The 15,312-nt window shown below is 36.3% G+C and overlaps 1 protein-coding gene across 1 annotated transcript; it reads left to right on the top strand.

Moving 5' to 3' along the window:
* Positions 1-3,790: 3,790 nt before the first annotated feature.
* On the top strand, positions 3,791-7,201 carry Hsp60A (Heat shock protein 60A). The gene is made up of 3 exons (XM_073978896.1): positions 3,791-4,127; positions 5,188-6,744; positions 6,813-7,201. The coding sequence occupies exons 2-3, from the start codon at positions 5,188-5,190 to the stop codon at positions 6,975-6,977; spliced, it is 1,722 nt and encodes a 573-aa protein (XP_073834997.1). The 5' UTR covers positions 3,791-4,127; the 3' UTR covers positions 6,978-7,201.
* The last annotated feature ends 8,111 nt before the right edge of the window (positions 7,202-15,312 follow it).

The raw sequence follows: 15,312 nt of genomic DNA, 5'->3' as shown, positions 1-15,312 counted from the left end.
TTACACGTTTACGATTGGTCGCATGAGATTTTATGGGGTTAATAAATATAAAGTTATTTGGAAATCATAAAATTATTTACTTTTTTCATTAGACACTTTTTTAACAAAAAGTACGATTGATACCATGATACAAAAATGTATCCTTGTGTGTAAAATATACCAATATGAGCAAAGAGGGGACGATATAACACACGACTTTATAAGTCATTTTGTATGTACACGTAAACAAACATCAGCTGACAGTTTATATCATCGAAACCTAAGTGTAACCAGCAAAGATTAACTCACTGGATCTATTAAACCCAGAGGGTTAACCTTCAATAGTGTTACCGGGGTATAAAATTCGAGCTGGATCTGACACAACAAAACCCAACTAGAGTTTATTGTCGTTTGCATCTGTACTTTCACAAATCCTCAGTTCGAATTGTTTGCACAAGATCACCTTAAAAATGTTGCACAGTGTAATCAAAAAACCGAATAGTGAACCATAATCTTTAAAATAGAAATAAATAAATAGTTTTCGCGATGGCAAAAGCCGAAAAATTCTTGTTTGGTTTACATTTGGCATCGTTGAGTTATTCGAAGGCGCTTCGTCCCAGCAAAAAAATTTGGAAGTTGTGCATGTGGAGTTATGATTTCACAACATCCTTCGATGCAGTCCACACGGACTTAAGAAAAATGCAATTAGAGATCCCTACAAAAAAAAAACGAAGAACAAAAACAGTTGGCTGATCCCTACCCACTGCAGGCGAAATCATTTATTCTAAAAATAAGAGAGAGTGTATACATTTCCATGGTAGAACAAGAAAAGGTAGCAGCAATACCCAGCTGACTGAACTGGGTTGTAGTGTTAGTGTCAAATTCCATACGACATTTTATGTATTAATTTCTATGTTCGATGTATATTAGGGATATATATTTTTGAAGAACAAATTTATTTATTAGAAAAAAAAATATTTCAAATAAGGACGGCTTCATATCATTGACATGTAACCTCCTCCAGGTCCGAACGACATGCCGCACACTAAAACACCGCTTATAGAGGCGTTACAATATTTGTTAATATGTGTGGTATTTTGTTAAACTTGAAAAGAATAAATCCCTAATAAACAGTGCTTTTTTGTTTTCAAAAGCAAATGATTGAAACAGCTTCTCTTTTTTCAATGAATTACCAGCGACCCGAAACATTTTTGCAAGTATTCTACTTTCTGCGAGAAATTATGCATTTAGTGTCTTTCAAAATATTCAATCAAATGTGAAAAATTATTAGTTTTTTAAATTCCAATAATTTATAGACATTTCCATGTTTTGTTTACGTTGACACTAATGCTAATCTGAAACATAGCAAAAGGTTTACAAACAAAAACAAATTTCAATGTGGTTGTTGTTGAGTTGTAGTATTTACTTTACCTTATATTTGTTCTACCATAATACATTTCTAAGAATTTGTTATAAAATAAAGAAATAAAAACTTAAGTTGCGAACATTTTTGCGGTAGTTCACGAGACGGACATTTTTAATGGAGTGGAGTTGGAGTCCATGTCGAAAGCTGAACTAGTGATGGGAAGGCAACATAAAAAACTAATAGGATGATGAAGCAAAATCAGATGCGCTTGGATTAATCGGAGAACGGAAAAATTAAACTCAAATGTGATTGAATTTAATGATTTTTTTTAATTTGTTTTTATATAATAAAGTTCTTCGTATTCTTGTTTTACACAAATAATAAATGCATTTTATTTATTCTGGGATATTTCGCAGTGGTTTGCACTTTTATTGCATCTTTAGACTGATTAAAAATACAATCTGAAGAGTGCCTTTAAATTCAGTCCAAAACACTACATCAAAAGCTGTGATTTGGATCGAAAATGGAGTGCATCCTACGTGTGAATTCATACCCAGCAAAAAATTTTGGAAGTTGTGCAATTGGATGTAGTCCAACAGAGTTATAAAAAATGCACTCCGTTCGATAAATTTTATAAGCAGTTGCTGTAGAGATCCCTACAGAAAAAAACAGATGGTTGATCCCTACGCATTTCTTCAAAAGACAAAGAAGAGTGTATACATTTCGAAGAATTTGTTATAAAATAAAGAAATAAAAACTTAAGTTGAGAACATTTTTGCGGTAATTCACGAGACGGAAATTTTTAATGGAGCGGAGTTGGAGTCCATGTCGAAAGCTGAACTAGTGATGGGAAGGCAACTTAAAAAACTTTTTGGATGATGAAGCAAAATCAGATGCGCTTGGATTAAATTGAGAACGGAGGAAGTAAGCTCAAATGTGATTAAATTTAATGGAAACTTTTTTTTTAAATTTGTGTTTATATAATAAATATAATAAAGTTCTTTGAGTTCTTGTTTTAGACAAATAATAAATGCATTTTATTTATTTTGGGATATTTCGCAGTGGCTTGCATTTTTATTGCATCTTTAGACTGATTAAAAATGCAATCTGAAGTGATTTGGAAATTCATAAGTGAATTCATAGGAAAATATGTACTCCAACGGCAAATGTACTGTACACTTGTACTGATTAATCTGCATCGGCGGATGCAAACTTTTTGCTGGGGTGATGTCGCGCGAAATCAAGCAAAGTTTACCATGGTTATAGCACGGTTACACTACATCTTTTTGCCGGGTTAACCCACTTCATGAGGATATATTTGCTTAATCTGCTCAAATCGGGCCAGATTTGCCGTACAAAAATTAAATCCTCTCATGGCTGGGTTTATGTTAAATCCAGCACAAATCCACCAAAAATACAGTGTTGTATTCGGTATTTGTGCAAAAAAATCCAACTCTACTCCAAAAGTACCAAAAGTTGCAACTGTTTTTGCAACAGAGTTTGTCGTGTTTTACACGTTTACGATTGGTCGCATGAGATTTTATGGAGTTAATAAATCTAAAGTTATTTGGAAATCTTAAAATTATTTATTTTTTTCCATTAGGCACTTTTTTAACAAAAAGTATGATTGATACCATTGGCCTGTTCCCGTACTTTATAATGTGGTAAAAGTTGTAAAAGTCGTAAACGATTTTCATATAAATTTTGTGTACGGGAACGCAAAATGTGTAAAAGTGGTAAAAATTGTAAAAACTTTTTTGTTCTGGAACAGAGCTCATGATAAAAAAATGTATCCCTGTGTGTAAAATATACCAATATGAGCAAAGAGGGGACGATATCTCATACGAGAAATTGTAAAAGTGTAACACACGACTTTATTAGTTATTTTGTATGTATACGTAAACAAACATCAGCTGACAGTTTATACCCTCGAAAAGCTAAGTGTAACCAGCAAAGATTAACCCACTGGATTTTTAAACCCAGTGGGTTAACCTTCAATAGTGTAACCGGGGTATATAACCAGCAAAGATTAATGCTAAGTTTACATTTACGAAATCCACTCGATTTCATCTGTCAATTCCATAGCTCAAACGTCAAATGAAATCTCATCTGAAATCCATTGGATTTCATTTGACGTTTAACATATGGATTTGACAGATGAAATCGAGTGGATTTCATAAATGTAAACATAGCACAACCCACTAGATCTATTAAACCCAGTGGGTTAACCTTCAATAGTGTAACCGGGGTATTAGCAAATAAATCCTGATAATGCACTAAATCTGGCTAATGATGCCATATCTATATGGTCTATTATGTACCTAGGCCTTAACAGCACATCATCCTGATTAATAACATATAAATGTCATGCTATCGCAAATAATGAATTTGAAACCTTTGATGGATGGATGATGGATTGGCTATCATTCCTTGGCGAATATTTCTGGGAATTTTTGGGAACAAACGTGTCAGATTTTGGGGACAAGACACAGAAAAATACTGGCAACACTGTTCGAGATTGGTGTATTGGTGTATTTTGTTATCGGTTTTTTACTTCTGTCGAGACGGTGTTCAGATTGTTCTCGTCTTTCATCAAGTCAAAAGGAAAAAAAGGCAAATTGCCGTCTTTCATATTCGTTGCGTGGTTAAATACGAGTGCACGTTTTTCGCTGAGTACTGCAGTGCCGTGTCCAACACATTTGCAAAAAGTAATTTGCAATAGAAAAGAACTTAATTAAAACTTTTCTGTGACAATTGCAAGACATTAACAACTAACAGAAAAGTGAGTAGAACCTCCATCAATATTACTAGAAATGTCGGACGTTAATAATGATTACATAATTCCAAGGAGTTGGTACATGATTAATAATTTGAAAGTGTCATGTTCTAGAAAGTTCAAGGCCCCAAGACCCTATTGGTCGTAGAATAGGGTTTGCTATAAGTTTTGATAAATGAAATTGCGTTTATATAGAAGGCACTGAATTTTTTCAATGGTCTGAAAAAATAGAAATTTAATTGCATTGAAAAAGCCGGTCAATATTACATATTGCCTACTACGAGAAATTTCATCATATTTGATTTTTAACTCATATGGGGTCGACTTAATTAAATCAATACAACCAACCGGCATAATCATTTGTTTGCGATGATTATGTAAACTTTTCTGGAGAATGAAGAAGTACATAATACAAATGTCGAGGAATATGTGCCTGTGTGGAAGTCAGCTGTGTGTATGTTTGCTACTTCTATTGTATCTGTGTATCAATCAATTTTTTGTGAATTATATAAACTTTTGGGTGAGACCTGGAAACTATAGAATTAGGATTGGTCTCGTTGGGCATTTGTTATCTGTATACTATTTAATAACACTATTTCAACACATATGTATTCTTCGTTTATTGTAGCCTCATTCAACTCCTACTGTCTGATAACACATGTAATATTAATTTATGCGTGACCCACATGATCCCACAATTCCGGCGTATATTGTACCTATATTGTTTAAAAAATATTTAATTGACTTTGAAGTACTTTAGATCAGGGTATGTAAGATTTGCATTATTTTTTAGTATATACCTATGTACATGTCCTACAAGGGTGTATCGGCCAATGATATTAGGGTTGCTTGTACTCAATATGGTCCCACTCATTAAATTAACTTTAGATAAGATATTCGGAAGATATTTCCTGAAGCAAAAGCTTGCGGTTGATACAGCTTTCGCTGCGGAAACCAACAAATAATTATAATGTCTTTTCATCTTTTAAATGTCATGCCGAAAATCATTGCATTTATCCACTGTGTTTCAAACTTACTTATTTTGGTTCAATACGTTTCATTGCAGATGTTCCGTTTACCCGTAACTCTAGCCCGCTCAAATATTGCCCGTCAATTGGCTGTTCGCGGCTATGCCAAAGATGTAAAATTCGGCCCAGAAGTCCGTGCCTTGATGTTGCAAGGTGTGGATGTTCTCGCCGACGCTGTCGCTGTGACAATGGGTCCAAAGGGCCGTAACGTCATCATTGAACAATCCTGGGGCTCTCCCAAGATTACCAAAGATGGTGTAACCGTGGCTAAATCAATTGAATTGAAAGACAAATTCCAGAATATTGGTGCCAAATTGGTCCAAGATGTTGCCAATAACACGAATGAAGAAGCTGGTGATGGTACTACCACTGCCACAGTTTTGGCTCGTGCTATTGCCAAGGAAGGTTTCGAGAAGATCTCTAAGGGTGCCAATCCTGTTGAAATCCGTCGTGGTGTTATGTTGGCCGTCGAAACTGTCAAGGATAACTTAAAGGCCATGTCTCGTCCAGTCAGCACTCCCGAAGAAATTGCCCAGGTCGCTACCATCTCCGCCAACGGTGACAAAGCTATTGGCAATTTGATCAGTGAAGCCATGAAAAAGGTTGGTCGCGATGGTGTTATCACTGTCAAAGATGGCAAAACTTTGACTGATGAATTGGAAGTCATTGAAGGCATGAAGTTCGACAGAGGTTACATTTCACCCTATTTCATCAACTCGTCAAAGGGTGCTAAAGTTGAATTCCAAGATGCTCTGGTTTTGTTGTCTGAAAAGAAAATCTCATCTGTTCAAAGCATTATCCCCGCCCTTGAATTGGCCAACCAACAACGCAAACCATTGGTCATCATTGCCGAAGACATTGATGGAGAAGCTTTGAGCACATTGGTTGTTAACCGTTTGAAGATCGGTCTCCAAGTAGCTGCTGTCAAGGCACCTGGTTTCGGTGACAACCGCAAATCTACCCTTACCGACATGGCTATTGCCTCTGGTGGTATTGTCTTCGGTGATGATGCCAATTTGGTGAAATTGGAAGATGTCACCATTGCCGATTTGGGCAAAGTTGGTGAAGTTGTGATTACTAAGGACGACACCTTGTTGTTGAAGGGTAAGGGCAAAAAGGAAGATGTTGATCGCCGTGTCGAACAAATTAAAGATCAAATTGCTGAAACTACTTCGGAATATGAAAAGGAAAAATTGCAAGAACGTTTGGCTCGCTTGGCCTCTGGTGTTGCCTTGTTGCGCGTTGGTGGATCCAGCGAAGTTGAAGTTAATGAGAAGAAGGATCGTGTTCATGATGCTTTGAACGCTACCCGTGCTGCTGTTGAAGAAGGTATTGTCCCCGGTGGTGGCACCGCTCTCTTGCGTTGCATTTCCAAATTGGAGGGTCTTAAGGGACAGAATGAAGATCAAAACATGGGTATCCAAATTGTTCGTAGTGCCTTGCGTATGCCATGCATGACAATTGCCAAGAATGCTGGCGTTGATGCTGCCATGGTTGTTGCTAAGGTCGAAAGCCAAGAAGGTGACTTCGGTTACGACGCCTTGAAGGGAGAATATGGTAACTTGATTGAAAAGGGTATCATTGATCCAACAAAGGTATGTAGTTTGACGCCAAACACCATCAAGTGTTTACATTAATCAATCAACGTCACTTTCTTTTACAGGTTGTGCGTACCGCTATCACAGATGCCTCCGGTGTTGCATCCCTGCTGACCACCGCTGAAGCTGTTGTCACAGAATTGCCCAAAGAAGATGGTCCAGCTGGTATGGGCGGCATGGGTGGTATGGGCGGTATGGGAGGCATGGGCGGTATGGGTGGCATGATGTAAATTTATATTACGAACGCATTGTTAATTCCTTCACCTCCATGTATCTTGTAGTAATTTGTACGAAGTACAACTACTTTTAATTTAATTTTTAATTTTAACATTTAAATATTAATAATTAAAATATGTTTTAATGATTATTTCTATTTTTACATGTTATATATGTAAACGAATATAAATCCAAATACAGATTAATTCATGTTAGTTGTAAAAAATTATAATCAAAACCAAGTTTTTTTATATGTATTGGTCTGTTCCAGTACTGCAAGAATCTACTAATTTTTAGTATTTTTTTCGATAACATAAAGGAAAAAATGTTATCGTAGTAAAAAGTAGTAGCTTCTTGCAGGTTCTGGAACAGAGCATATATTTCATATACAGCCCTATTCTGAACGCATGGGAGTTGGGAATTTTTTCCCATTCCCACATTTTCGTATTCTGAATAAAATTTTGTGGGAGTTTTTTTCCCATTTCCCATCTCCCCTCATTCTGAATGAAGTTCGAATTGGGAATTTGTTCCCATGGGAAAAAAGTATACATAGCGATCATGAATACTCACGTAGGGAGCTTCTCACGAGTGAGTTGCAGCTCACTTCTCACGCCTCGACCTATCACAAATGACAAGGGAGGAGCGAAAAAAGTGAAGAGGGGTTCACAAGTTTGAAAATTGAAAATAGTGCCGCATTTTGTGAACCCTTGAAAATATAATTTGCGTTGCCATATCGTTATTTTATTTACAAATAATTTTGCAATAACTAAATTCGTAATTTTTTTTATAAAACATTACTTTATTTTAAATTAAATTAATATTTCTAAAACGAAAAATAATTTTTATCAACAATCCACTTTAAAAATACTTGGTAATTGATAAAAAATATTAAATGTTTGATATGTGGCAATATCTGTAACAGCTGTTTTTGTTTTGTTTTGACAGATACATACATACATATGTAAAAATTGTTTATTTACGCCCGAAGAATTTCTGCAATTTGCAAAAAAGTGAACAAAAACCGTTTAAAGGTCATTAAATGGCAAAAAGAAATGAAAATGTTTAATATTGGATTTTGAATGATGTGCGAAACGACAAACGCTGAGGAATACAAAGAAAACCAAGCAAAATTTTGTGGAAGTCGTTCCATGCGATGCCAATATCTCACTGGATCTTTTGTATTAGTTCAAATGAAGTTGTGAAAGATCCCATTTTCAGCATTTGGAAGGAATTTCAAGAATTGTAAATAAATACAATACGTGAAACATCCGACCTTTTCTCCAGCAATAGGACCAATCTTATGAATGCTAAGTACAATTCGTGAAATTCGGATCCTATTCAACATTTGAACCAATTTCATGGATTTTAAATACAATTTCTCAATTTTCAAGAAGGTTAACCCTGCAAAAGGCTATATAATATAAACATGCCCTTTTTTATGAATTTAATCCTTCCTATTGTGGCTTGTTCGTGGAATATGCCATGCCAAGGTGGTTGTTAATACCATTCCACTGGGTTATTGAAGATGCCATCCAAAATGATTTGGATCTTTTAGGGGTCACAGTCTTGTAAAAAGAATGGGCGAAGGTGGTAAAAAGGTGACATATAACTTGCACTCATGCTTGAATAGAATCTTTGGCATCGAATATTTTGCTGGGAACCTTAGCGAACAAAGAACAATACAAAGGCACTTAAGATATGTCACTTATCATCTTGAGTGGCCGCAAAGTTTGGAAGTACCTACAAAAAAAATTTTAGAAAGGTGTTGCTCCTGATAGGATCCTCTTCCATTCCTGTTTTCATCATATGATTCTGAACCGCTTCCCATATCTGAAAAATTTTGGCCAACTTCAACTCCACCTCCAAATTACGCCAATCTCGATTGAGGTCTTCCTTGCTTCATTGATACACGGATGAACATGTATAGTTGCCAAAAGAATTTCTAATTGTTTTTTATTCGTTACCCTTAACGTAAAACACAAATAAATACAATTGATTATCATTGCAAAAGATTCGTTTCTTGTCGATTTTTTCTATAAAAAATGTCCATAGTTACATTTTTTTGTTCAACTCACCTTGATTTCTGTGGTGAGAGAAAATTGCCTCACATTCTCACTTTTTTGACATTTATGATAGCTACTTTTCTCACGAACGTGAGTTTTGTTCTCCCTTATGATGTTTATAATAAGGGAGGAGGCGAGAGTGAGAAAACTCACGGTGAGATGATGTTCATGATTGGGCTGATACATTCTCTATCTTGAATTGTGGGAGAATTTTGTGTCTTTTTGTGGGAAAAATCTCCCCAGCAAACAGTGTGGGAGTTTGAAAAAAATGTTCAAGAAATTTCATATTTTTATGAAATTTCATATTTTAAGACATCTACACGACAAAATTATTGCAAATATTTATAATCGCCATGTGTTTGCTTAATAAAATCATACAAAATGTACTGTAAAATATGCCATTAGTAGACTTCGGATTTTGCATATTCTTATATGATACAAAAACCTGCAAGAATCTAACATGTTTTACACCGATAAAAAATTTTCCTTTATGTTATCGAACAAAACAAAAAAAAAAAAAAAAAAAAATTCGAACAAAACAAAAAAAAGTAGTAAAAATTAGTAGATTTTTGCAGTTCTGGAACAGACCATATGTATTGAAATACGAGAAAAAGAGTCATGGTTGATTCTGTTAACGCAGCACAGCAAGTAAAAACAAATCAATTTCAAAAGAATTTTTGGCAATAATTATTAAAATATATTGGAAAATAACCATAATACATACAATCTTTACAACTTGTATTCATTTTCGTAATATAATCTTCCGGTTTTTTAAATCAGTCCCAATTTACATTGGGCGAGTTTACTTGCGGCAATTGTCAGTTTGTAGGTGAGAGAGGGTGCTGAGAGGCAAAGGGTTACCATATGCCTCACATCTCTCTCCATCAAACTGACAATTGCCGCAAGTAAACTCGCCCAATGTAAATTGGGACTCAGACGACTAACGTTCTATTGAAAACGTATTAGTCTCCTCAACGACACGACAACTATCACACAAACGTACATACATATATGCTAAATTATTGCAATGCTATTCCATTTTCCGAAATGCCATTTCTTGAATAGGGTCGTTATTTTTGAACGTAGAAGCTTGAAATTTTGCAAGGGCATGTGTTTTAGTTTTAGATTCAATCAAAAACGTATTTTATTTATTTTTTTTTTTGAGATACGTTTTCTGAAATATGTAATAATCGAGAAAAATATCCGAATTTTTCTTTTTGATTTTTTTTTTTAAATATGCAAAATACGAGTTCTAGCGATCATTAGGAATAAGTAAAACTAGCGATATACGCGTTAAACCCCTAACTAAAATTATTCCGAATCAACATACAATTTTTAAATTAGTTGCAAACATAAAAAGTTCCTATTACTTTATACACAAAACTTATGTTTGCCTACTAATTAAAAAAATGCTTACACCAATTCGCAAATTCTGAAGAAAATGTGCTTATTAGAACAACACCACACATCGTTGACTCCATTCACTTAAAAAATCCATAAATCAATGCACGGTTGTTGAATTAAATAAGTTGTGCTTTTGCTAATCTAATTCAAAAACCGCGAATTCAATGCAAATAGGCATTTTGTATTACAAAACAAAATTACAGCCCCCTAAAAGTATGCTATAATAATTTGGTGTAACTGATTTCGAATTTCGAAATTCCAGCTCCCATCATTTGCTGTTCCCACGTCGTTGAGAATATGGAAAACGTGGGAATGGGAAATTTCGCTCCCATGGGAAACAGTTCCCATGGGAATGTTCAGAATAGGGCTGATAGTTTGTCTTGTGTATAAAAGAGGTGTATAGACTAGAGAATTCCTCTAATATTTGAATTATTACTCTGTTCAGAAAAGTAGACCTACTTTGTATCATTCAATGGCGTTTTATTGTTATTTATGCTAATGTGGCCCATAAAATTACTCTAGTATGGAACTAGAGTTCATGCACGACTACAAAGCAACTGACCTTTCGGAAGTCAGCCAATGTATGCGTGTGCAACTGAAATATCGTGTTATGGGTCGATTCCGAATTTCGACGCGAGTCATGTCGCGTCGTCAATCGTCTCTGCGACAAAATTTAAAAATTGTAATACGAAAAGCGATAGAAAATAATCGTCGATAACAAGTTATCGGTGATGTAGCGGAGCATTTTTTGTTTTGATTTGAATAAATCAGAAAAAAATGTCAGAGTTGTACACAAAAATTATAGTTTTCTAAAATGATAAGCTAACTGGAACTATTTTTTGATGACAATAAAGAAAATATAGTTAACGTAGCGTCTATCAGGCGACACTTAAAAGATAAATCGAATCCTTTAGAATTTCCATCAGTATTGTGAGTTTGTTTGGTTTCCAACATTCATCAAAATAATTAATTTTTTAGGTTTAAAGCCTATTTTCGGCTTCCAAAAGACGCTATTATTTATATATAGTAGAGGCATTAAAAAATGACTTTAAAAAACCCACAGATCAACAGCAATACAGCCATTCCTTAAGGTGTGTGCTGCTTTAAGGTTATTTGCAGAAGGAAGCTTTCAAAAATCCCATGACAATGACTTTAACCTCGGGATGGCTCAACTTTCTACCACTTTTCCCATGGTCTGGAGAAAATATAATACCCTTCGAGGGTATTATGATATTTTCCCCAGACCATGGGAAAAGTGGTAGAAAGTGGCAACCCTGTTAGGATAACAAATGCAAATTCATTCTAAAATGACACTACCATGCCCCAAAAGACAAATTTAAAATAAAAGTACAGCTAATAGACGCGTACGGGGTGTTTTATGGGGGCTATACCAAAACGTGGACCGATATAAACAAACTTTGGAAGAAATATTTTTTAGCCTCTGAAAATACATAATACCAAATTACAACCCATTCGGTGGTCAAATGGGACCAATATCTTAAAAATTCCTTGAAACGACGACGATACACTTTTTATGGGGGCTATACGAAAACGTGGACCTACATAACCCGCTTTCAATACCAAAAGTCCTACGTACATATAATAGATTTTACCAAAATTTCATCCACCTACTTCAATCCGTTCGGACGATAGAGTGATTTCCACGGACCGACATGGCTATATCGATGTAGAATTGCACGCTGATCAAGAATATATATAGTTTGTGGGGTCTACAATGATTATTTCGAGTAGTTACAAACGGAATGACAAACTTAATATACCCCCATCTTAAGCTGAAAGCACATACAACGTTTGAGTAAAGTTTTGCGTTGGGCGTTGACAAAAAAACAACAACAACAGGGCGACGCCGACATCAAAGTCCGGCGTTGATGTGTTTGCCGGCATATATTTCAAATGAATTTGAATTTTTCGGCATCATGTCCAACAGTGTAAAAACGGCCAAAACGACACAAAACTTTACTCAAACGTTGTATGTGTTTTCAACTTTATGGTGTACAAAAAATGAAATATTTTAAATACCACAACCATTTCCATGTTTATACATACAGTTAGGCAAGAAATGTATTGCAAAAACCAAAATTGTAGAAAATTTCATATTACTTGTTCGTTTATGGCAACAAGTTATGTAAAAACTATACGGTTTTTTGTGCAAAATTCTTGCTATAGGTCCTTACAATTATATTCCGTCAAAACATGCAAAGGTTATTTGCGATTTATAACAAATACGGTCAAAAATAAGAATTAACTACTATTTGGGGGTGACAATAAAAGTATTGCAAAAATTACCAAATCGATGGTTTCTTCGAGAATTACCAAAGATGTGTTCGTCAATGAGTTGCCTATCCACTTTGGACATTCATTTGAGCATTAATGAGCTTAGTTAAACCAAAAAAAAAGGCTCGGTATGTTCCACTCTAAGGATACTGGTTCCCAATTTTTAGTAAATCTTGATCCTTCGTTGCAGGATGTTTTTGGAGCTTTTTGTTAAATTTGGACCCAAACATTTTATGAGGGTTGATATCAGGATGTTGGTCCGATGCATTTAAGAGTTTTGTGTTGTTATATTACATCGGCAATTTACACAAATAAGATTAACATGTCATTATCTGGTCTTTGGAATGGTGGTAGTTGACTTTGTTTGAGCATTCGGGATCGATTTGTCTGACTTTCAGACTAATGACTATTAAATATTTCTTAATAATGTCAGTAGGAATGCCTTCCCAATCATTATTATATCCGTGAACACAATTTTGCATACTATTTTCCATGTTAAAAAATATAGTAACCAAATATTCGGTATTCCAGCTTCTCCAGCAGCGGTTTAATTTCCATATTTGATGGGTTTTATTGGATTTGGCGCAATTTTTTGGATTTATTATGATAGCAGAGGATAATATCTATCGGGTGACGTAGGGGATGGAAGATACCAAGGAACGGTCCTGACCGGTTTTAACATGGCAAAGCCCAGGATTTATCTTGGTCCCTCTTTCATCTCAAGTGGACACTGACCTCCCCGTGGTGTCACCTGGGGAACTGCCTTTAACACCCGTTAAAGGTAGTGAGCTAACATGTGCCGCGCGTTCACCCATAAGAACGTTAAAAACTTGGGTTTGGGCGTCGGGTTAGTAACCCTCCCCTAGAAAAAAAACAGCCTACTATGAAAAAACGAAAGAAAAGAAAAACAAACCCCTCTAAAGTTGACGAACCCCGCAAACGTTTTAAGGACCATGATCTGCGAATCTGCACCTGGAATGTTCGCACTCTTTATAGAGAAGGTGCAGTCTTCGCATTGGCAGACGTACTTGGAAAGTACAAAGCCGATATTACTGCCATACAGGAAATACGATGGATTGGGAAAGGCGTCACAACAACACCTAAAGGTGACGCACTGTATTATAGATGCCATGACACAAAGCATGAGTTTGGTTGCGGTTTTGTAGTTGGTCGGAGGTTAAAACATCTGGTCTCCAGCTTCACCCCAGTGAATGAAAGACTTGCTACAATTCGATTTAAAGCAAAATTCTTCAACATCAGCTTTATCTGCGCTCATGCCCCAACCGAAGACAAGGACGAACAGACCAAAGATATATTCTACGAGAGCTTAGAAGAAACATATGACCGTTGTCCTGCCCATGACATTAAAATTGTTCTAGGCGATTTTAATGCCAAAATTGGAAGGGAGAATATCTTTGGACAAACAGTTGGGAAATTCAGTCTACATAGTGAAACATCAGACAATGGAATGAGGCTGATAGACTTCGCAGCGGCAAAAAACATGGTAGTTAGCAGTACCAGATTTAAGCATCTCGATATTCATAAGGGCACTTGGCTGTCTCCAGACCAAAGAACAATAAATCAAATTGATCACGTTGTGATAGATGGAAGACATTCATCGAGCGTGTTGGATGTACGATCGTTCCGAGGAGCAAACATAGATTCGGACCATTACCTCGTTGCAGCAAAGGTACGTACCCGTCTAAACGTTGCAAATAAAGCACGGACAGACACAACACGAAAGTTGGACATCGCCAAGCTGCAAACACAACAGATAGCCACAGCTTATTCCACTCAACTGACCCAATTGCTTAATGATAGCGCTTCTCGTCCCGATAACATATCAGCACAATGGCAAAATATTGCCCACTCCATGCAAACAGCCGCAAAATCAGTACTTGGATACCAGAGACCTCCACCAAAGAATCCGTGGTATGACCAGGAGTGCCGTGCTGCTACCGAAGAAAAAAATGCGGCATATAGGGCTACTTTACAATCTGTAGCAACGCGTAGCGCACGAGAGAGGTATCGGGAGAAAAGGAGAGAGGAGAAACGTCTTTTCCGCAGGAAAAAGAGAGAAATGGAAAAGAGGGAGTGTGAACAAATGGAGATGTACAGGAGACAGAACGAAGTCCGAAAATTCTACCAAAGAGTGAAGCATCAAACTGATGGCTTTGGTACAGGAATATCGTCCTGTAGAGATCAACAAGGTAATTTGGTAACTGATACAGATAGTGTGCTCAGGATATGGAAAGAACATTTTTCCAAACTGTTGGTATCCGATAGCAGTGAAGACGGCGAAGATACCACAGATCCATACCCAGATGATGGTATTGAATGTATACCGCCCAGCCAAGATGAGGTAAGGACAGCAATAAACCGGCTGAAGAATAATAAGGCGGCAGGAGCCGATGGCCTACCAGCCGAGCTGTTCAAAACCGGAGGCGACACGCTGATAAGGTGTATGCATCAGCTAGTTAGCACCATCTGGCAGGAAGAACGCGTACCCGACGATTGGAACGTGAGCATCCTATGTCCAGTCCACAAGAAGGGTGATAAGACTGTGTGCTCCAATTATAGGGGCATA

Source organism: Musca autumnalis, unplaced genomic scaffold (genome assembly GCF_047663935.1).
Source record: "Musca autumnalis isolate F117 unplaced genomic scaffold, ASM4766393v1 scaffold_3, whole genome shotgun sequence".
Taxonomy (NCBI): domain Eukaryota; kingdom Metazoa; phylum Arthropoda; class Insecta; order Diptera; family Muscidae; genus Musca; species Musca autumnalis.
This window is presented reverse-complemented; position numbering and strand designations above follow the sequence as displayed.

Coding starts and splice junctions, on each gene's coding strand:
- Hsp60A (XM_073978896.1), top strand. CDS start 5,188: ATGTTCCGTTTACCCGTAACTCTAGCCCGCTCAAATATTGCCCGTCAA. Junction 6,745..6,812: donor GTATCATTGATCCAACAAAG/GTATGTAGTTTG, acceptor TTTCTTTTACAG/GTTGTGCGTACCGCTATCAC.